At 49.8% G+C, this 23,467-nt stretch overlaps 1 protein-coding gene across 3 annotated transcripts; it reads right to left on the reverse strand.

Moving 5' to 3' along the window:
• Nucleotides 1-1,654: 1,654 nt before the first annotated feature.
• On the reverse strand, nucleotides 1,655-23,228 carry QRICH1 (glutamine rich 1). 3 transcript variants are annotated; one of them, XM_068694567.1, is made up of 11 exons: nucleotides 23,103-23,212; nucleotides 22,301-22,361; nucleotides 18,574-18,903; nucleotides 11,220-12,239; nucleotides 7,665-7,842; nucleotides 6,879-7,033; nucleotides 6,060-6,174; nucleotides 4,693-4,801; nucleotides 4,205-4,356; nucleotides 3,397-3,487; nucleotides 1,655-2,590 (listed from the first exon to the last, which is right to left on the reverse strand). In XM_068694567.1, exons 3-11 carry the CDS (start codon nucleotides 18,880-18,882, stop codon nucleotides 2,398-2,400), a joined length of 2,322 nt encoding a protein of 773 aa, XP_068550668.1. In that variant the 5' UTR covers nucleotides 18,883-18,903; nucleotides 22,301-22,361; nucleotides 23,103-23,212; the 3' UTR covers nucleotides 1,655-2,397. The 3 variants fall into 3 exon arrangements, with proteins under 3 accessions (XP_068550668.1, XP_068550667.1, XP_068550666.1); XM_068694566.1 differs by lacking the exon at nucleotides 22,301-22,361 and having other exon boundaries at nucleotides 23,103-23,228; XM_068694565.1 differs by lacking the exons at nucleotides 22,301-22,361; nucleotides 23,103-23,212 and adding an exon at nucleotides 22,495-22,873.
• Nucleotides 23,229-23,467: the final 239 nt, after the last annotated feature.

Here is a 23,467-nt window from a genome sequence, read left to right on the forward strand (position 1 = left end):
GTTCAGCTGAAATATCTGCTCAACCCTAACCTGAAACTGCCCTAATATTCCACCGAGTTATTCCAGCTTCTGGCAATTTTTAGAATAAGCGACTCCCAAAGCCGCTTAACTTGTACACTTAGCACCTGGCAGGTGACTGCATTTCTGATGGAGACAAAGCAGCAGGCTCACACAGCAGTGCAGGCATGCCGGAGCTAGTTTCACGTGCAGTAGTGCAGAGCACACACTGGGACTTGAGCACAGGTGGTCAGTCTGCAGTTTCTCTCAAATCCTTGATCAAATATTTAAGTTAGGGCCAGAGACGGACACTTCAGTTGCTAAGGTACGGTGAAGGGATTAGAGGCTTCCGACAGCTGAAGTGGCACCAGCAACCCTGACAGTCTCCCTACCAGGAGGCAGCACCTGACTCCCGATGGCCGAATTTAGCTGAAGGTGAGTTTCCAGCATGACACCGCCCAGGCACCATCGTCCCAACGTACCCACTAGGACCTGGGCACCAACCCAATGCTACTTTCCCCCTGCATAACTCTGAGGTGGGAAACTAAGCTACAAGTCTACTTTAGAGTGCAGGTACTGTAAGTAACAGCAAGCTGCTACCTCTCTGCGCCTGTTTAGACACAGAGTCCTACACAGGGAACAAACTAATCGTACTCGCAACCAACTCAAGCACGTCTGCTTTCTCAGGAATACCACTGTCAACACGAAGCGTCAGAGGCTTGAAGCCTCTCGAGGCCCACACACCTCTACCAGGATCGGGAGCACAGATGCAGACGACGTTATGCCTATCCTCATCCTATGTGCAGATTTACCCTGTGCACACCCAACAGAGAGGGCAAACCTTCCTCCTCAATACAGACAGGTGGTGGCCAACAGAAGCTTCAGAAATTTGCTTGCTTGTACACGAGTTCTTTTACTGTAATATATATATATTGAAGTATATGCCTATATATTTCAGAACGGGGAAGGGACATGAGATGGAAAAGCAAGGAAGACAAGTTCTAGAAGCAGAGTCACCTCTCCACATCCAAGAAGCTTGTGGCACAAATAACAAGCCTGGCTAGAGTGATCTCCCATTTCAAGCACGGTTGGCTACCCGCTGGCTTCAAAAGAGCAGACTATTTGTTAATAATATAGAACAGAGCAACCACTTAAGATGCAGGAAGGCAAGGCTACAGGGTTGGGGTTTATGATCATGAATGATGCCAGAAGCTACACAGCTGTATTAAACTCTGAAAAAGCTGTTACACAGCAGCACACGTGCTGCTCCTGGAAGGCCCTTTTCTCTCCAACACCCCTCCACCATGCGGTCGGTATGGCATGCTTGTAAAGGCGGGGAGAGGGGGATTTGCCTAGGAGTGAAGCCTCACAGGCTGGCTACGGAACATTAGGACAGACTGACGGTCTGAGCTGGTCTCACAGATCCCACGTTCCTAGCCTGACACTGAGCTTCCATCAGCAAGCAGCCAGGACCTTCAATAGAAGTTAATCCCCTTCTACCTTCCTAATTTGTCGGGGTGAAAGAAGTCCAGCAGACTCAAGCTGGAAAGCACAAACAGGGATGAAAACAACCGGTTTGCATACTGATCTTTGTATAATGACCCCCCCACCCTCACAGCTCACTCTTCCCCAAATAAAGACACATTGTTCAATGGCATGTTGAAAAGACGTGCTCGTCATTCTTAATAAACAACTAGAGTAAGAATACATAAGAGAAACAGGGTGGTATCTTTATATGATACACAAGTGTATGTTACAAGAATTCCATCAGGCACAGGAGCCTCAAGGTTTAAGGCCTCAACGTTAGGCCAAAAAAGAAGAGTGTGGTAAAGTTTGTACTTTTAACATCTAAAAATGTCACTTAAAGGTCTGAATAGAAATCGTTGTTTGTTTGTTTGTTTTTTTCTTTGTATAAATGACAATTGTAGTTCACTCTCTCCTCTTCCTTCCAAGATAACAGCAAATTAACGTCCAAGCACAAGAAAAGATGCCTGCCTCTCTTCCACTGGCTGAGCAGGTCCATCCATCATTCTGTGCCCTCTAGGCTGCACGTGCTCCAAGGAGACAGAGGCCCCAGTCATCCAGGCCAAATCTGTAGTTCATATTTTCTACATCATAAAAAAAAACAGAGTCAACCAGCAGCTTTCCACAGCTCCCAGCTTGCAGGGGATATGCAGCCTCCAATGGTTCCAACAGTTTGATGTGTTGGGTAGGATACACAATGGGTAGGTTTTCCTTTAGATTCTTTTAAAGAGAAGAAGCCTAAAAGGGCTTCATAACTACACCAATAAAAAACCAAAAACTTAGGCATCTCCTTTAGTGTAAAAGTCTGTACAATTTATCTTTGCTTGTCCCTCCCCCGTCACCCCACCCCACCCCTTCTGAGCCAAGAAGGATGCCTTAGTGCATGGTGCTGGCATTAGCCACGGCAAGAGCTTCCTGAATCTCTCGTATCACCAGGATCCGGGTGAGCATCTGCTCCATCTGCTCTCTGCTGATCGGCTGGATGGAATACCAGATCGGGCTGTTGGGGGCCACCACTGGCTCCGGAGTCAAGTAAAACGTGTCATTCCGGCCTTTCACACTCTGGGGGCTGCGTGAGGAAGATCAGAAATAACCAGGCTAACGGAATGTCCTGGGAGGGAGAAACCACCACTGTCCTCATCCCAGGCTGCACAAATCCTGACAGGGGACATCTGGCTGACGAGACATGAAGGTACTTGGTCTGAAGGCATGGAGTTACTCCTAGAGACAACAGCGGTCCCAAAGTTTTTAGGCCATGCCAAGGTTAAAAAGTCATGGTGACAACTACAAGGAAGTAATCTTTATTTCACACCAGGAAATAGAACAAACACTTGGCCTTAAAGGTCTTTCAGAGTGGAGCAAAAATCGGTTATTTTTGACATCTAGGCTAGCTGCAGAGCAATCCATGAAGAGGAACACGTACTTTAGCTATCAGAATCATCATAATTTGGAGGTGAGTCCTCTGTGCCTCCCTCCAATTTCCAGTCCTCATTTTTGTTCAGAAGCCAATTTGAACGGGACCCTCATCTCAAGTAGCGGATGCTTTCAGATCACTTGTTTGCAAGTCACAGGCAGAACAGCGAGCTCATGCCAATGCAACAAACCTTCAGAGTGAGTATGAAATTAAAATCAGCCAGTTCACAGGTCAGGATTTGTCTCTTTAAATACCACAGAAGTTCTATGTTAAGTTAGGTGACAACATCGTAAAATTCCACCCTCTCATATCAATGCCCCTCCCCAGCTACGTAAATCTATGCAAATGCAGAAACTGTGACAGCAGTAAGATGCTGCCCTAAAAACTAGGCCAGCTACAAGACGCAGTTCAACACAGCCACAGAAGACAAGCAGTGGTACATGTGGAACAGGGGCTCTCACCATTTGAAGAGGTAGAAGTCATACAGCTTTATCGGACACCTCAGGGGGTTCTCTGGATTCTCAGTCTGCTCCGCGTACATGTCATCTGTAACTACAGACCAACCCCCCCACATCTGTCAGACACGCTGTGTGAGAAGCACAACAAACTGAGCAATGCCACAGAGCTTCAGCACTCTGAAGCATCTCGTCACCGTGCTGTAACTGATAATGTAACTGATAAGAGACATATGGCTGTTCCAGGGCAAAACCGCCTGGTTCCGAGTACTCAGAGCATTATATGGAGAGCTTGCTCTGTTCCCAGGCCTGCTGAACAATGCAACCCACCCACACCCATCTTTCCATCTCTACCTGTGCCCCAAGTGACAGAAATCTCACTACAGAGAATAAGATGCCTGAGCCAAATCCCAGCTGTGTGCTTTTAGGAGGGCAGACCACGTTTATGTAGGAATTCTACATGGGCTCACTTGCATCAAGCACTTTGAATAAGGGAAGTCCTCCCAAAGAAGCTTCTCTCCCTGTTCATAAGCACTTACACCCAGTTGTCCCTTTGCCCATAAAAAACAGAAGAGAAAAGTTACCCTCAGCTCTTGATGAATCCTATATTCCTCAGGTAAGCTGTGTCCCCAGAAGATACTTATTATCAGAAGGTACTACGCTCTCTCAGAGACAACACACAGAAAACTCACTCTGTTAAGCTATTGATAATAAGTAGCAGAGCCTTGGGTTCTCGTGGCCCTACCTGCAGACATCTCCAGGTCTCCTCAGGCCCAGTAAGTAAATATTCCCAAAGAAAACTTCTAGACACTACCTTTCTGGCCCGTCTGGTGTACGCCAAAAGCCTTCAGATAGCGGATACTCGTGCTTTTATCCTTGGGATTAGAAGGGTTCTTCTTGGTCTGCCTCAACACCTTGGAGAAGGCCAGCTTCATGTGCTGGTCTACTGTTTTCAACAGGAAGTATCTGAGCAGCAAGAAAAGAACACCAGACACTCAGAGGATACAATTGCTACAGTGATGTAGCTATCTTTACTCCTCATGAGCCAGCTGAAGCTCAAATCAACACTGTTAAAGACTGTTCCAGCAGCAACGCATGCAACAGCCAGAAGTCCAGCTTCCCTCTGTCAGCTCATTTCCTTGTTGTACTGCATCTGCTTTGCCTCATGGGGTTGCAAGAGGGCTGTTGCAACCACACAAAATACAGGAGACTGCCTGAATCCAGTGCAGTGGTTTCCTACCACCCCTGTCAAAGTGTTTGGAGTTTTTATGCTGCAAATATCCCAAAGACCTAAGTACTTACTTTGTATTGAAAAACATCAGTGTAGTGAGCAAGGTGGAAGGGGAGTGAGCTCCTAGCTGCTTACACTCCCACAGCATCTCTTCTGTTACATGACTGGAGAGGACGTAACCTGCAAGAATCAGAAGTCAGCGTCATGCCAGGAGACAGTTACAGCAGGAACACAGGCAGCATTTTAGAGTCTGATAGTAAGAGAGAACCTATAAATTTTAAGGGAAAGAGGAGATCTTTAATGATGTCAGATTCACTGCTGCACAGATGTATTTTTTAAATAGCAAACAATTTTATATATACGTCAACCTCAAGTTGTAGAGAATATATTCCTGCAATATATCTATACGTCCCACCCAGAGAGAAATAAATACACACTTAAACAGCTTTTAATTAATGGCCCGACTCCAATGCAGATGCTCCTAATCCAATAATATGTGAGAGCAGGCAGGCCAGTGTAACAAATCAGCTCTTGGCCCTGCGCACAGCTTCAGTCAGCACAGTGCCAAGTGATGTATTTGGACACATGAGTAATCCTTTGATTCTCAGATTTTTTTCCTTTGTGTAGAAGAGAAATACTATACTCCAAATACACAGATAAATAGAAAAACAGACAGCAGTATGAACTCCAGGGCTTGTGGAATGACAAAGCACAGATCAAACAGCCAGAGTGAAAACAAAAGGCTTCCAAAACTCACGGTGCTACTTAGCTGAACATCAGCTACTTTGCTGAACACAAGCAATAGCTTCTTCACTGACACCTAATCAGATCAAAGGGAATGCAGTCCTAAGAAAGCAGGTTTCTGCTCTCTAAAAAAGCAATTCTTACCCTAGCTCTTATACACAAAATCGGTCTCTTTTCAAACTCCTCCTCCACCCCTGTAGCCATCATCTCATCAACACAAGGTTGAGATGAGCTGCATTTCATTGCAGCAGTCGAGGCTCTAACCATGCATTTTTAGTTGGTCCCGCAGCCCATATCCATCTGGCTACATGGCAACATGAGGGCGTTGCATCATCTCCCAGAGCTACAATACTTATTAGGGGCAAGATGTATTAGTGCTTCAGATGAGGAAGCTCGATTCGGATCAAGGATCAGCTGGCTTCCAAGCAAGCCAACCCCATGACAGTACAAAATCTCAACTATCCGCCTTCTCGTGGGTGAGAAGTAATCGTCAAATAATCCTCAGCAACAACTGGGGCTAGAGTCTGACACAGGCAATAACCTCAGCATTCACTGTAGGTGCAACATTTTTCTCCCTATCAATGTGATCCATCCTAGGGACATAGATTTCTGTTCAGACTACACTCAAGCTGTAGTTTCATTTAAACATTCCAAGCTCCAGAAACTTGTAACATTCATAAAGGCAAGTTCTTACCAAGAGGGGAAACACGAGGTTGTACGTCCTTGAGAACTTCATGCAGCCATTCAGTGAACCGAATATAGTAGAGATCTGAGAAGATGTCATCTACTCGACCATTTTCAAAGAGATACTGTAAGAGATTCACAACACAGTCAAATACACTATAATAATATCCTGTACAGTTGTACAGGACAAGTAACCTCAGTCACTATCATGGGAATGCTAAGACAGGAAAAAAAAACATCTTAGACAGCAAAGCTGGCTGGATTTCACCTCTTATTTTGTATGCGTTCATTGGAAGTTATTTCACATAACTGTCCTGTGTACTCCAGATTTTTTCAGATATGAAGAGACCCAATTTTCCTATCAGAGTTTAGTTCTGTTCCTGCAGCTCTTCCAGAAAGCACACCAATATTACCAGCTCAGGCTTCCCACATCACACAAAGCTAAGTTCTTGCCTGTAAAGCTTCAGCTTGATCAAGTGCCGACATTGACAGGTTTCTCAAACATCACTCCTCTGCTCCCCTCTCCCCCAGAAAACCAAGCCTAAAAGCATTTATTGTTCTCACCACGATACTGAACTCAATTATTAACAATTCTTCACAAACTTAATTCAGGAGAAGAAAACATTGCTGCATATTACATTTCAACTACACCACTATTTTAGTATTTATTTTTAATGCAAGAACCAAAGAGACTCTTTTGTTATGAAATTGTTGGGAAGCTCAATAGAAGCCAGTCTCCTTTTTTTTTTTTTTTTAAATATAGAATCTCTCCCTGCACGTTCTGACAACACACACAGCACTGCTGCACGTATAACTGTCCTCCCCCTACCTTCTGAATACACAGGAAGATATAATAGAGCACATCTGGATCATAGGGTTCACCATCACCATTTCGAGCTTCTCGTGTCATTAAGCATAGACCATAATTCAGCTCAGCCACAGCTGAAGAGATGAGATCTTCCTGGAACCTCAGCAGCTGACGCCCTGGAAAACAAAACAAAGCCATACTATTTAAGCCATAAAGCCATATTATTTCTGACCTTTCAGGAATGATTTCCCGTGTCTCCAGCAACGCCACTCTAGCCGGCAGGCCCAGTACTACCACATTCTCTCCGTATAATAAAGAAAACCAAAATAAATCAAGATCTTGGGCTGTCAGATCTGCTAAAAGATAAGTGGGCAAGAATCCAAGAGGAAGACTCTGCCCTGCCAGCTGCATGACGACCGCCTTCTTTTACCATGTCCACAATGAAATGCTGCCCCGCAGCAACAGGAAAACAGCAACTCCACGCCTGCCCTACCAGCGTGGCTGGCATGCACAGCCATTTTGTTTGTCCACACATTGCATTGCAGTCACACAATATCCTTTTCTACAGCCACCAGACTAGTTGCTCAAGTTGGCTCAGCACAGACCTATAATATTTCCCTTGGAACATGTCCTGTGGCAGTTGGATCATGCAATAATTAGTAGTGCAAAGTAAATCAAAGTTTAAACTTGAAAACAATCACTGACGGGACAAAATTGTTTAGCATTCTTCTCAAAAAGCACCTTAACATTTCAGTCACTCAATAATCCCTACTTGAAAGGAAGGAAAGTCTGTGTCACGACACATACTTCCAATAGGTGCTAGCCTATTTTGGGCTTCTTTTTCCAGCTCTGCATTCTTGGTCTGTGCCCAGCTTTTCCACACTTCAAGCCCTTCTTCTGGCTTCAGAGAGTTTGGAAGTAGAAGTTCAGGTGAAGTCTGTGGCTGCGGCTGTGGTTCAACTTCAGCAACCTGAACGGTTTGAGCCTGTGACAGAAAACAGGTCAGTTATATACACTTCAGTACACAACAGTTACACAAAAAAACACAAAACACAGCGCTACCACCAGCCCCAGGATACCGGCCTTCTGTAACACCCCTCTAACAAGACCCATCCAGGGAATGCAGCCCTTGCTGTCTAACCTGAATTGCTGCTCAAGAAGGAGTATTTGTCTCTCCGAGTATTGTTTTTTTGTTTAAATGGACGTATCTAAAATCCCTTCAGCAAATCCACACAGCTTGATGTTTGATGCAGTCAGAAGTCCTGCAGGACATCACAGGAGACCTAACAGCCTGCAGCAAGGATTGCTGCAATACCACGGAGAAGCTAGTTCAAAGGCAAGGATCTTTATAGGGCTGAAGTCCTCTCGAAAACAGACTTCTGGGCTCCTCTCAAACAGTAAAATGAACAACTACAGCCCGCACCTGGGCTGCCCTGAGCACACTTGTTGTTGTACACTGCTGGCATCCCACCCACCCTTGCCCATCAGGGGCAGGCTCTCCTCGTTAGCCTGTATTTAACAGGTAAACAGAACAAACATGCTCTGCTGTCACTGACACAAACCGGTAAGATTAAGCACTTTGTAAGAGATATAAAATAGGCTAGAACACCAGTATCAAAACATCCATCCAACTGCAATGAGGTGCTCTCAACTACCAAATGCTGCTACACACTAGCTACTGTTCTGTGAACAGCTACAACGTGTCCTGCTACAGATCCAGTCAGGTCCTCAGACCTCCAAAAGTTTACTTTGGAACAGGACCTTAAGTCACCACGAATTACCTCAAACTGAAACTGACTTTACAGGCAATCAGTGGCACTTATCTGAAAGGAACAACAAATTCTACTGCTACACTCACTCAATGTTCTTCACTCCAGCTTCTCAGTCCCCTGCCGCAGCAAGTCTCACCGTCACCTTGGTTAACAAGGTTAACCTCAAGTTTTACTGACCTTAGTCAAACCGTCATGGGCAGCCCTGACTGTTACAGAGATATCAACTCCTACATCTGAACACTTTTCCTTTCGATTTCTTAAGTCACCCCAAAAAGAAAGGCTTTGCCACAACGAAGTAACTTTCCCTTTGATACTGTTGATCTTCACTTAAAATTGCTCTGGCAGTACCACAGTGCAGGATGAAAGCAGTGCAGAGATTTAGGAATGCCTGCACCTTTCTTAGTGGAACAACAACAAAAAGAAACAACCGACCAGCTGAAGAGGCAAAGCCAGTAAGAGCCTCAGACCGGAGCTTTCAGACAGACTGCCTACCTCTGGTTTCGTGCGCTTTTGTTGCTGGTTTGTTTTCACATCAGCTCCCAGTAGCTGTGCATATCAGTGCCTCCATCACCATAGCTGCGGCAGGAGGCTGACTGAGAGGCTTCGGCTTTTATCAAAGCAATAAAGCTGAAGCTGTCAAGCAAGCCTCTGGCTTAGAGAAGCTGGAGTCCAAGGGCGAGCTGACACCTTGTCTTTGTAGGAGCCAGCACCGTGCTTCCACCCGCCTCGAGCCTTGCTCCACTGGGCTCCAACAGAAAGCTGCAGGGAGGCAGCCACCTCCGCCAGCCTAACTAAGCAGCTGTCCTCTGCCCTGGCCTCACAGCCCTCATCTGCTGTGACAGCAGGCACACGGCCTGGGGTTAGTGCACAGGCCTGGAAGGTGCTTCTGAAGTGACTTCTGGTGTGCTTCAACAATAGGGCAAAACTTGCCCCAGTCAGCAGCAGTTAAGCTGACACTGCAGCAGGGATCATCACACAGCGAGAACGATGCTTGGAAGAGCTGCTGCAAGAAGCAAAGCTTGGTGTTATTCCCCCCCCAGCAGCACAATGCCAGAAGACTGGGAGCAAATTTCTTAGTGTCACAGTTGTGAGACACTAAGAAGCTGGATGCTCACCTGTAGCAGCTTTATTGCCCTCAGAGGAAGAGCCCATGCCTCCCTGTGTAGGGGATTATTCCACAGAGTTGTCACTAAAAAAATGCCCGATACCCAAGAACTGCAGGCCGCTATGCACAGGGATACACAGCGCTAGAAGCTTTACAAGGAAATAATGGAGTTCCTGCTTTGGAAAGGATCCTATGAATGTACCTCATGCTCTTAAAATACCCTAGAAATAAGCCCAAATAATCCTCTTTAGCGGAAAGGCAAGGAGTTTTATCAACTTGGTTTGTTTAAGTAGCCAAAAGCAATAAACTGATCTCTCATATACCAACACAGGAAAAAACTAAAGATCCAGAAGGCTCTTTGAAATCACCAAAGCCCCTCACTCAAAAACCACACCAACACACGCGTTACAAGACCTATGAGCCATGGCTCAAAGCACAGCTTTATAAAAGAGGGCACACGGAGATGCAGGGAGCCCTCTCCAGGGAAGAGACGCTGCAGCCCACCGAGGTTGAGTCGGTTCAGGAACAATCAGATGTGACTGCCCTAAGCAATCCCCTCCGGCTCAGCGCTTGCTGATGAAGCAGAGGGCACACACATCTTTATAAAGCCAGCGGTGGTATTTATAAACTGCAAAGAATTTATAACAATATTTATGCTAGCACACTCGGGTATTTTTGCTCTCATTCCATTCAGCAAAAACAGGCTCTGACAGCTCAATCCCTGCACTTTCTGATAATACAAGAACTAGATCCGTTTGCACATGTAAGACAGGCCATTAATCGCCCTAATTATTCAAGTTTTAAAACCCAATTTAAAATTAGCTATGGCTTAAAGTTCGCAATAAAACCTTTCCAAAAAGCATCAACACATTTGGCTGTCATATTTGCCAGGCGTGACAAAGAGATGTTTCACTTGCCACTGGTCCTTACTGTGTTCCTGCACTGCAGGCATTTACAGGCAGCAGGACAAGGAGTGACAGCCAGGTACCCCTGATTCATGGAGCCTGCCCTGACAGCTGCTCAGATTTTGCCATTTTACCTGGGCACCAGACCTGCTGTGGACTCCAGGTGCTGCATTAACACAAAGTACCTAATGCCTAGGTGACTGGAGTATTTGTGCAGCTTGCTGTGCTGCAGTGGTCCCTGCCTCTCCCCTGCCACCCCTAGAGCAGGTCAGGAGAAAACCACAGACTTGAGGATACCTGCTAGGAAGAAGCTAGCTAGCAACGAGCATTTATCTACTAATTTACACTACAAAGAGCGACACTGAACTTTCTTTTGGGCAGTTTTGCACCCTATAATTATGTACCAACATTAACATTGCTGCACCCCTGCATCTATCAGGAGTCAAACGCCACCTGTTACGCCCAGACTACACGGACAGCCACCTCTGCTTCCCACACACCAGCTGGCTGCTCACATCCCCTCTCCCCAGAACATCTGCAGGTTGTTACTCACGGACCGAGACGCCAAAGTTAAACTTACCGAGCAGGTGACTTGTAGCTGCTGCTGCTGCTGCCCCTGCTCCTGCGGTGTGGGCTGCTGCTGTTGCTGCTGGGGGTCCCATATGTGCACTGTCTGTGCTGTGTTCTGGTACGTCCCTGCCACAGCCTGCACTGCCACTGGAATGTGGATGTTGCCATTCATAAACTGCGCTGGAAAGAGCGAATTAGCAAGAGTCTGCACCACTTCCTCGTGGGAGTTCTTCACGACAGAAGTACTTCCCACCATCTTATCCTTGTCGTCTTCCAGCTTCACGGTAGCCAGTGTCGTTGGCGAGCCGCTGACATGGACAGCGTTGTAGGCCTCCTGAGGGATGGCGATGTGGGTGATGTTTTGCTGCTGAAGGTCACCACGCGGCTGAGCAGAATAAACGGGGATGGTCCAAGTCTCTCCAGTGGGGCTCGTAATGGTCCCAGTGGCACTGTACAGGTGGGCACTGTCCACCGTTAACAAGTCTGGCCGTAACGAGACGTAGCTTTGCTGCTGGCCCTGAGGGATGGCCAGCACTGTGGCAACTGGCTGCCCTGAAATCGCATACGATACAGTGATAGGCATATCCACCTTGCGTTTCTTCACCGGCTGAAGGACACTGGCCGTGCTGATCCGCCGCTCCCCCTCTCGCGGGGAGCCCTGCTGAGAAGGAGGAGGTGAGAGCGCCCCGACCGTCTGGATCTGGATCTGCTGGCCGCCAGTAATGGCCTGCCCGGCCACGAGCTGGGCCTGGATCTGCTGGTGCTGTATGTGTTCCTCCTGGATCTCGGCAGCCTGGATCTGCTGGGCAGTCTGCATGTGCTGCACTTGGATCTGAGCCGCCTGCAGCTGAGACGGGCTGGGGCTCTGAAGAGACTGACTCTGTATTGTCTGGGACGCCTGCTGCTGCCCCTGCCCTTGGATCTGCACCTGGACCTGTATGGGCTGCTCTGAAGCTTGGTGGACAGTGAGCTGCGGAGAGAGCTGCTGGGCGGAGACCTGCTGCGGCGACTGCTGCACCTGGACCTGGACCTGCAACGACAGCAGTTCGGCAGTTAGGGGCCAGCAAGCGCCAGCGACCAGACCGCGGGGCCATCAGCATGGATAGTCCATCCCTGGAGCTCCGTGCTCCAGGCTTCTCTGCTCGGATGCACCATTCCACACATAAACCACATCACACATCATGACTCTGACATGAAGCTTCCTGCTGCAAAACGCAGGAGTTTGTCTCATCCTCACTATGCTCTGAAGACCGATTTTACTGCTCTCAAGCCCGGCCCCAGATGGCTGCAGGATCACTCGCCAGTGCCAGGCGGTAAGAGCCACGGGTAAGCCGAAACCAGCGCTTGGCTCTTTCCACACAAAGCAGAGAAATCTTCTCTTGAAACCAACTGTTAATAGTAGCACCACACAAGCAGGTGTTAGCACAGGAAATATTGCAAGTTTCATGGGAATCTGTCGGGAGCTAAAGGACACAGCTACAGCATTTGCGTTTGTAGGCTGCAATTAGAAGTTAACTTTAACCATTTACTAATTCCATTTATTGTCCGAGTTATTCAGCTGTATTTTCTAGCTCACGCACTTACACAATGCTGAATAATATGGACAAAATATTCACGGACACAGTTCATTGTAGTGCAGGGAAAACAGACATCCTCAAGCTGATGTCTCCACTCCCTAAGGAGACATCCTAAGGCCTGCTCTGCTCTGCTCTCCTCTCCTCCCCAGAGGCTTCCCCACTTCACCCCAAACACTCTGTTGCATTGCCTTGTTCTAGAAGTGACATCCCAGGCTTCCCTAAAGCCATACCTTAAGGGGGAAGAATCGCTCAACCTCTCCTCTCAAATCCACCTGAGGGATGTAGAGGTTTAGTGGTGACACCTACAATGGCCACGTGATGTTTGAAGCAATTTAGTCCCAAAACCATGCCTTCCTGCTCACGTTGCCTCACCCTTTTCTACCTGGCTTAGAGCCAGTCAAGCTAACCTAACATTTGAACAGACTCCACGCTCACTCATGTCTAAGCTGCATGGATAAACAAAATCTCAACCCCACTTCCCAAAGCGACCTCTACCGAGTTTTAAAAAATGTTAGGGATTCCTTTGCAGCCAATTAAGAGCTGGTAAGCACTAAGCGGGAAGGCAAAATGCACCAGTGGCAGAGCAATTTGAAGCCCCCTCCTGTTAAGAACCCATTCTGTTCTCAGGAAGACTGGAGAATTTTAGAGGCTCCTGCTGACAGCTACGTGCGGTAATCCAGATGCTGTGGGCTTTATATCATTTCCTGCAAGGTAACAAGACACACACGACCCCCCGGTGCAACTGGAGGCCGTTCCCTCTTGTCCTAAATGTTGCCTAAGAACACCTTACAAGCACCCCCACCGCCATCACAGGCACAATTTTACATGGGAGTTTCTGTTACTGATTTCATGTAACACAACGTAAAGAGGGCATTTCTGCTGTTGGCAGCGAGACTTGAAAAGCTGCTCCTTAAGTAAAAAAAATTCAGCATGTGAGCATACCTACAAAAGCAGCGAAATGGGTTTAAGCAAGAGGTATCATCAGCAAGAGGCAGAGGCTAAGAACAGACCAGACCAGACAGCATTTTCTCCTTTCTGCCTTTAGAACCTAAGCCTGCTGCCTCCAAAAGCCACAGGCAACTTCCCTAACTTTCAGCAGGTGATGAGCCACGACCTCAAGTCACACGATACTCCTCGAGGCTGAAATCCTGACCCCCACAACTAGATGCCTTGCTGCTGCTTTAGAGCTCACACAGTTATTTTCTTTAAACACCCAAAGAATGAGGCCAGACCCAAGCAAGAAAGCAGACTCCAGGAGCAGTGGAGGCTCTCCACACCGCTGACATCGTGTTTCTGACCAGAGATTGCTCCTACCGCGTACTGAAGGTCTGCCTGCTGCACATCTTACACTGACCCACTGATGGAGCTTGGTATCTGAGACAAAAGGACAAAGAATTACACTAAAAAGCATCAGTGGCTGACTTTTTAAAAGACCCTGTACAGAGAGGAATGTTTGAAGTGTGCGAGCCAAGAACAACAGAGAGAACAATCTCCAGCCTTAAAGCGAAGATTTAAGGCGAGGACGTGTTAAGCTGGGAATTCCTGGGTTATACTGGTACCATAACCCAACACGCCACATTACGGCGCTGAGGCTGCTCATTGTCAGGAGTTTGGGTGCAGCAGCATGGAAAGAATCACTTCCCAGCAGGCTGTGATCACAAAGAGAAATGCATTTTTTTTTTTTTACCATAAAGCAGCTAGAAGTTGGACCAAAGAGTAGTAGACTAGAGAAGCAAAAGCATTAGATGTCATTTCAAGGTGTCATTTCGGGAAATCATTCATTTCACTTGATGATCAATCATCAATTCATCATTAGATGTCATTTCAGGAAACCAGGCTGAAAATGCACTGCCCTCAAAGGGTCCTGAACCCAAGTGATTCCAAAAGCTACCACTGGAACAAGGGGTTCCTTCTATCAGAAAGTACCTAGAGCATGCACACGAGCACACAGCAGGTGAACAGCCTGCTCCCCGAGTAGCAGGAAACGGTGAAGCTGCTATTCAGCTGCTTTACAGGAAGTGCTTTGCTATCTGTCAGAGTAAACAAGGCCTACGGGGAGTGTACAAGTCAACCTCTCCGAACCACCACCAGGTTCTCACTGCAGGTTTTTTCCCTCTGCTCATTCATCAACATCAGTAAGACAATTCCGCAGGCCGCGCTGGGTCTCTGCGTGTTTGAACAGTGACCGTACCAGGATTATGTTGCCACACCGTCCTTTGGGGCAGGACTTAGACCTGAGACAGCTGGAACATGTGAACCAGGGAGAGCAAAACCTTCCCCTCCTAAAGAGAAACCTATTTCCATATACAAAACCGGGCTATCTTTAAAACATCCCTCATGATCACAACCATTCTCTGAAGCGGCAAAGCCAGCAAAAGGTAATAAATCCGAGCTGCTACACTAATATTGCTTATATTTAAAGATAAGCAAACAGGAGCCCTGCCTCCTGTCAGAGAAAGCCACATCCATCAAAAGTGAAAGAAGTATGTCTTCTGCGCAGAGCCAGGGCTAAGGTTTTCTTCTGAGCTCCTTAAGTGCATCTTTTCCTGCCTCATGTCATTAATGCTGCCCAGCTTCCTAGAGTGGTCTGAAGCCACAGAGCAGATCAGGGGAAGGCAGAAGAAGATGAACAGCCAACCCCTAAGGAACCAAGGAGTTAGAAAGGCATCAGCTTCCATGGTTTATGCAGTCTTTTCATCATCCCCTACGTAGCCTGACAGTCTTGCTCCCCTTTAGTGTCTTCCCCACAGCCCCAGCCCAAGAAGCTCTTGCAACCTTGCCACCAGACCGTCTTAAAAAAAGGCCAGAACTGAGGGTCTTCCCTGCGTGCACCATATACATCCTACACAAACACACTTACCCTCCTCTGATATTCTTTCAGCTAAATCTTCTTGCACGCAGAGATGAGAAGTGAAGGGAGGAAGGGGTTCACTATCTCTGCAGAAATACCATGCTCAATAAGTCAGCGCTAACACCTCTCACTGGTATCATCTCTTCTATGGCCTCAGTGCTCAGCACCAGCTGGGAACAATCCCACCAGAGGCAGAGCTGACAAACTCTTACTCGAGTGGAGCAAAACACAGCCCTCCCAGACACCCTGGATGCAGGGAGAAGGGTATGATAACTTAGCAAATTATTTCTTAAGATGGTTAATGGCATTGCTGTGATACCAGCCATGGAAAGAGCTCCAAGACACTTCACTGCAGCATGGACTAGTACCTAACCTAACTGAACAGTTGCTTCCCCTCGGCTTTGAAATAAATGTTAGTCACCAGCTTGTTGAGCATTTTAGGAAAGAAAACCCTAAGGTGGCAAGTTCTCCTTCAAACTGGAGATTTGTTCTGCCAGGATAAGTAAACCCAGCAGCAGCCAGGTACAGTCTTTGTCACAGCAAGACCGAGGCTGAAACCTGAGCACCGTCTATCTTTATGATCATAAGGTTGTCATCGGCGCTCGGAGCCGCGGGGTCATCTGACCCGCGATATTATTAGTCGCCTGCAGCCCCGCTGTCACGCCGCCAGCCACAGGCATCGTCATCCGAAGGGTCTTCCACCGATGTGCAATTGGATTAGCGAGACCTAAACGGATTATCGAGTCAAGTAGCGGGATGACATAAGTTTGATCAAAATCTTGGAGCCTTGGGAGGGCGACGGAAAATCCTCGCAGCTCAGCACAGGGAGGCAGCCGAGCGGGGCGCGCCGCCCCAGGGGCACGCTGTCCCCAGCCCAGGCACCACGCTGCTACCGCTGCCACAGCCACTGTGGGGAAGCAGGGAACGCTGAATCCGGGGTGTAACAATTACACCTCGGTCAGAAACCTTGGGAAACAGAGCACTAAGCACACTCACGAAGGGGTACAGCATTCCTCCACCCGGTTCTTGGGGAAAAAAGAAGGTGAATTTGTTCCCTTCAAGATCATTCTGATCCAGCTGGTAAAAAGTATGTGAATCCAGGTGCGCTGTGATGCACAGAAGCTGCAGCTGTACCTACTGCCAGATGTGCACCAGAGTGTTTGGGGGACTGGCAACAGGCTACGGCGAGCCACACGCTAGGCAGTGCACTAATTAGGGTCTGTACTCTTACGGATGCTAAAGCAGCTTTTTTAAAGCAGGTATTTTAAAGCAGAGTCGCACCAAAAACAAAGGAGAAAGAGTACACAGCATTTTTTAGGAGAGGCTTCTGAAAGCTTGACTTTCGTTAGGTATTTTTCTCCTCAAGGTGCAGGCCATTTAGTTTAAAAAATAGGAACAGGTTTTTGGCAGCAACTCCACAGTTATTTCCAAGAAGGTCAGGAGTTTATTTTCCCCTGGAGTGCTTGATATATGACCTCCCTCCCTACCGCCGCTACTACAAGGCCTGCAACGGTCAAGTGTGAACTTTGAGAAGTTCTGGAAGGAGGCGGCAGCAGCAGGAAATTATATATAATATTCCTTTTAACTTGTAAAATTGGTATGGGGCCTTCAGCATCTTCAAGGCCAAAAAAAAAACCATCCGACTCTCCTACTAGTTCTTCTACTGAACTGAAAAATGAGACTTCTCCCAAAAAATCTGCTGGCTGGCAGAACCAAAAGCAGCCTTGACCAGTTTTAATAGACTCACACAGAGATCTAAGGCATCTGTCTGCGAGACTAGAGGCTTTTCTTCTTCAAAAGCCTTGCAACATGAGTTACTGTAGGGCAACAGGTTAGCGAAGTCCTAGTTGAGCATTCATTTACTCAACAGAAAGAGTAATTGGAGAGAAGTTACCCAGGGAAAGAGGAAAGTTTGTCTTTACTGGAGGGGAAGAGCACCCCAGTGAGCTGTTAGCACAAGCCTACTGCACTGCGGCAACTCCCTGACCTTATCTCCAGCCATTTGTCTCCCTACCCTCATTTGGTGCAGAAGAAGAAAGCTCACAACTTTATGCTACAGAAGGCAGAAAGATTTGTATCTGAGGCGTATCGGAGCCAGAGCTGCAGTCTGAGTCCAGCTGCTTGGAGACATTGTTAGGGAACCTTGGTAAATGCCTTGCCACCTATGAACTGTTCAAGAAACGTGTTTGAGGGCCAAAGCAGTTACTCCAGTCATTCTAAGTCCTATGGTTTTTGCCTGGCGCTGGATTTTGCTCATTCAATACTTAATACTAATTACTTTAAGACCTGAAAAAAAAAAAAGCTGCAGAAAACTCCTTCCACTGTGCAACTGAGCAATCTTCCTTGACATGCACACATCTTTCAGGGTATGCTTCCTGAAAGACATCTTTCAGGAAGTCTTTCAAGTTCATCACTTGAGACATCTTTCAAGTTCATCACTTGACTTTGCTACATTTTCACCCAGCTTAAAAGCCAGGTCAAGAACTACAACTTTTAGAATATCCAAGTAAAATCGTTTAAAGAGTACTTTAAAAAAAATAATAATGTAGAGTTAGATCCCAGGGCCACTCTAACCAACCAAAGTAAGACCAGCAGAGGGGGAAGGGTATTTATAGCTGCTTCACGCGGCGCGCACGGCTTCAGGGAGCTGTGTACATGCCAGAACTGTCAACCATTTCTCAAAGAGGTTACACCACTGCATTGCTATGTATGTTACTCCTCCTACAGAGGGGCTCAATGGAGGCACAGTCAAGTGAGAAATTTACTACCAAATTCCTCCAATGAAAGGGAAATAGCGTTGTTCTATATAAAGTTAATTGGTCCTGCTTCTTAAGTGCTTGCCCGTGGCTTCAGGTTAGACAGCAGCTGGCTCTGCACACCGCGCCGTGGGTTAGCAAGTCACACACACACACTTGGGGGTGATTTAGGACGCTTACCTGGACTTGCTGGGGTTGCTGAACCTGTATCTGCTGCTCTTGCTGAGTTTGCTGCTGGACACTGGTTGTCACAGGGCAAGCAAGTTCGAGCAAAGACCCAGCCACCTCTGTGCTGTCCGTGTAAATGCAGTTGCCACCCTGCTGATACACCATGGTGGTGGTGGCGGTCTGCTGAAACTCCTGCAGGGCTTCCGGCCCCTTGGAAGCAAGGGAGTCCAGGAACTCCTTCATCCTGTGCTGGGGGATCGTTCGCGCCTTCACGCGGATGTATTCTTCAAAGGAAATGGTGTTCTCCAGAGAATTATTCATATTGCAAGGTCCTGAGGGTTCCTAAAGGAAAGAGAAAGTGAAAATTCTTAACTGCGGCACTCCTCCAGCGCAAGGATGCTCCCAGCTCCAGGAAATTGTTTCTCACCCCGAGTACCAGAGGACACCAGCAAACATGCACAGCCGGGTGCCCTGGGACAGGTGCTTTAGTTTTAGGAGCATCTCACACCACTGCGCCCTTCTGGAGTTATCCCTCAGCAGAGTCTGACCAACAACTGGTGCCCGTCTCCAAGGGCTCAGCACCCTGTACCGTCTCCAAGCACCGCACTCCACCCAGACCAGCAAAATCCCATCACGGACTAACCCAAGTCACGTATTTCACTCATTTGCAGCATGCAGTATTAGTGAGAGAAGCTCGGAAACCAACATCCACGGCCCTGCTCTGCAGGCCCAGAGGAGGGAGAACCAAGCGGGAGGTTCTGCCAGGCCGTGCAGCTAAGGGGAAGCCTCAGACGCAGCATTCATCCGCTGCTTGTAGGACTAGCACAGCCCCATTGATCTGACAGGGCAAGAAGGAGAGTGCTGGAACCAAGAGGTTCCTTGGAGCAGGAACTACAGGCACAGAGAAGCAGAGCTCTAGAAATAAACCAGGCGGCAGCAGCACCAGTTCTTGACGGTGCTTTCAGTATAGGAATAGGTTACAGGAAACATGCCGGGTATGGGGAGAGAGGAAACTAGGTGAGAGCAAGGGAGAAATAAAAGCTGACTACACCTGAGAGCATCAGAAAGCTCTAGGGTACGCGCTGACAGCATCCCTCTCCCCCTGACTTGTTTAAACCCACAAAGGGCTCCTGCAGGAAGCACACAGCCTGCTTCTGAGGCACTCGTTAGTCCCAATAAAGGGTAAATAAAGTCAAGCTGTAACACCACCAGCTACTGAGGGGGCTGTGAGATGTGAAGCAGCACAAGAAGTTACTGGATCTAGCTGTGCAGAGGTAGGGAACAGGACACCACCGCTGTGTGTGCGCTTTGGCTGAGGTTCTAACGAGAGCGAGCAGGAAAAGCAGAACCCTTTAAATCATTTCCCAGCGATTTAATGGAGCGGAACCAGGACAGAACCCCCTGACTGAACACACTGCCACGGCCGTGTGAGAACGGCAGCAAGTCCCGGGCTGTCTGTGGCGCCCAGGTGCTCCCCAGGCCCAACCCCTGCAAGCGCCGGAGCAGATCCTGACCGCGCTTACCGGTACGTGACGCCAGGCTAAGCACACAGCAGCTTTTGTTTGCACGCAGGTTCATGGCTAGTGCATTGAACCAGGCCCACCGGAAAAGGAATAGCAAAGGTAAGGGGAACACACGAGTGGCGCTGAACGTACGGCTTCTGGAGGTATTAACAGCAGCTGGTGCTCTGTGGGGTCGTTACAGAAAATATTCTGGAAATGTGTCAGGGTTTAGCGATAAAAAGCACAGGGTAACGGCGTTCGCTTACCAACCGCAGCAATTCTGTACAAGTCAGTAGAGGGAAGCCCCCCAGAGCTGCACACAGACAGGTCTCCTGCCTGTCGGTGACTCTGCTCTGTGCAGGAGCTAATGGACTGTTCACTTCGCTGCTGCCTTCGGGAGCTCTCCCCTGGGAGCCGCCCAAGAGAAAGCCAGGCATCCCTAAGCTCAACGCTCAGCTCTCCCCACCAAAGAGGCCCTGTACCTCTGTTAATTAACCCCTTCCCAGGTGATTGCTGACTGCATGTTCAAGGTGACACAGACAGGGAACAACCTTGCTGATGCACCTGCCTACAGGACCCGGACTGGGCACACTTAAATCTTGCACCTAATTGTAAGGAGCTCCGTTAGATCCTCTCAAGCTGGAAAACGCATTTGGAGTCATCAATTTGCTCCAAGTTTCTGCTGGGAACTTTCACACGTTGGACCTCAGCCCCACAGGGAAGCTCTCAGAGGGCATTCACCGTGTGTGCCCATGCAGAGGGGCACTAGGAGCCACAGCTCCTGAGGGACAAGCCTTGAGGATGCCGCACTGGGAGCCCAGGAGGGAACGCTCTGGGTGCTCATCCTCACGGTGAAGGCAGCGTGCCAGCACGGTGCTGCTGAACTGCTGGGCTCACCTCTCAGCACACGTCCTGCCTTCCTGCTCGCTGCCGCACTCATGCTTGCTATGCTGGAAGGGCTCGGGGAATCGAGTCCCGGGTTGCTCACTCTCCGTTAATCTTGTCAGGGGAAGGAGCGGGGAGCTGAGCAGGGCCGATTTTTCAGCAGCAGTTATCCATTAACCCGCCGAGCTGAAGTTACGTCACCCAACATCACCCTCTAAGGCTCCTGCATCACTTGGAGAACTCCAGCCCCTCTCAGACACGCACCGTGCTCCTGCACAGCAGAGACCAGAAGCCACCAGAAACCCAGAGACACAATCACCAGGCCCAAAGACGAGGAGATCCACCACCAGCACACCACCTGCCTCCTCTGACCACCAGGAAGCAGAACAAATAGCACGAATTCCTTAATGCAAACCCTTGCCCCAGCTCTGCTGCTCCATCCTAACCAGCTCTTTAGCAAGCAGGGGAGACAGAAGCCTGCTAGCCCAGTCTGGTGAACCTTGCCCATCACACGCTGTGAGAAGGAAGCTCTTGTGCTCTCTTCTAGCATGGAAAAATCTTTGTTATCCACCTGAAGTTACTGTGCTGAGAGCCACTAGCACCTGGAGCAGTGCAGTGCCCGTCTGAACCACTGGAAATCCAGCCACAGACTGGAGCCCACTGCACCCCGCGGGTCTTCCAGCACTGCTCCTGCTCCAAACCCACAGCGGGACCTCCCCTCGCTTTGCTTTGCAGCCCCCAGCTGCGGGGAGCAGAGGAGAGCTGAAGGCACCTCAGGGAACGGAGCAGCCTGGGGAGGTTTCTGTGCATCACCCTGCTCGGGGATATTTAACGGCAAGCACCGAGCTGCTCAGAGCTCTGCTCCACAGAACTGTGCGCAGCTACAGAGGTACCAGGCCTGGGTGCAGATTCAGGTAAGCAATGCCACGCCAAGAAGCCGCGTTTTTTAAACTAAACCCACCTGTTTCTGGCAGAAGAGCCCCTTAAGGCTCAGTGGCACATTCAACAGGCTTTTGTACTGCAACACACAGCTCGCTGCTGCAGTCGCTGCTTTTAATGCTCCTAAAACAGACTGAGGGGTGCACTCCCTCAATCCATTAGCAAACATCCATCCTCACTAGACCCCAACAGCACGTTTTTAAGACTTGATTTTAAAACCAAAAAGGAGCCTCCAAGCAGAAAGCTTTCCTCTACCAAGGGCTGCCATCCTTCCCCGGGCGGCAGGACCGCGCTTTCCAGGCGCTACGTTCCAGAGCCTGTCCGAGGAACCAGGGGCACACGCGGTTAGTGGGCACAGCTCAGGCGCAGGTTACCGAGCACACACACCCGACTCGCAGCAGGTCCGGACTCACCAGTCACCATGGTGCATGTGTTTCTGCTGCTCTTGTCCTGAGCCCTTAGCCTTGTACCGTTCTGGAGAAGACAGAACAAAGAAGCCCTTTCCATCCCCAGCTCCTTTGCCTTTTTTTTTTTTTTAAGCCCGGTTGAGCCATTTAAGGAACATTTTACTTAAAAAATAATAATACAAAATACCACAACAACCCACCCAGCGGGCCGGACAGCCGGCACCTGCCCGGGCCGTGCAGGCAGAGCTGAGAACAAGGCAGCAGCGGTGACTGTGCCCGGTGCCCCCGGGAGGGCGATGGGGTGAGGGGGGGGGGAGGGATCCTCCTAGCGGGGCTGCAGCCCCCCCAGAGCCCCGGGGCCGCCTTTGTTCCCCGGGGGGGCGGCGGGAGGAGGATGAAGATGATGAAGAGGAGGAGGAGGAGGAGGAGGAGGAGGAGGAGGAGGAGGCGGCGCCGCGCCCCGGAGCCATGTTGGGGGCTCCACCGGGACGGCGGCCGCCGAGGGCCGCACCGAGGCCGGGGCCGGGGCCGGGGCGGCGCCTTCCGGTGCGCGCTCACGGCCGGCGGCAACGAGGCGCGGGGCGGGCAGCGGGGGCGCGCCCTGCGCGTGCCCGAGACCAGGCCGCGCGCGTGCCCGCCCCCCCCCTCACCCCCCTCACACACGCACCGGGCCCGCGCCGCCCCCGGAACCGCCGCCGCCTCCCCTCCCCCCCCGGCCCGCCGCCCCCTTTCTGCCTTTCCCCGTTCCCCTCCCTCGCTCCCCGCCGCTCCCGGGCCCCGCCCCGCTCCCCCCCCGGCCCCGCCTCACCCCGGCCCCGCCGCCCTCGCGCCGCCGCCGCCGCCTCGGCCCCGAGCCTCTGCCCCTCACAGCTCGCTGGGCGCCATCTTACATTCAACCCCCCGCAGCCAATCGGCGCGCAGCCTCGGCCTCGCGAGAGCGCGGCCCGCAAGTCCCGCGAGAGCTGGGCGCCGCGCCACGCCCCGAGCCTTAAAGGGGCCGGCGCCGGGTTTGGTTTTTTTAAGGGGGGTGGGGCCCACGCGGGGCGGGGACACGAGTGGGGAGCGGGGAGGGACCACGCGGGGCGGGTGAGGGGGGTGGGGGGTGGTGGGGAACGGGCAGTGGGGATCTGCTGAGGGGTGGGGTGCCCATTGGGTGCTCACAAAGCCCCCCGT

This window comes from Anas acuta, chromosome 11, assembly GCF_963932015.1.
Source record: "Anas acuta chromosome 11, bAnaAcu1.1, whole genome shotgun sequence".
NCBI lineage: Eukaryota > Metazoa > Chordata > Aves > Anseriformes > Anatidae > Anas > Anas acuta.

Excerpts from the sequence above, each read along its gene's own strand:
- QRICH1 (XM_068694565.1), bottom strand. The coding sequence starts at position 22,764 with ATGGCTCCGGGGCGCGGCGCCGCCTCCTCCTCCTCCTCCTCCTCCTCC. Across the intron at positions 12,240-18,573 it reads AGCAACCCCAGCAAGTCCAG|GTCCAGGTCCAGGTGCAGCA; the intron begins GTAAGCGTCCTA and ends CTGTCGTTGCAG. Across the intron at positions 2,591-3,396 it reads GACTTCTACCTCTTCAAATG|CCCCCAGAGTGTGAAAGGCC; the intron begins GTGAGAGCCCCT and ends TTCCTCACGCAG.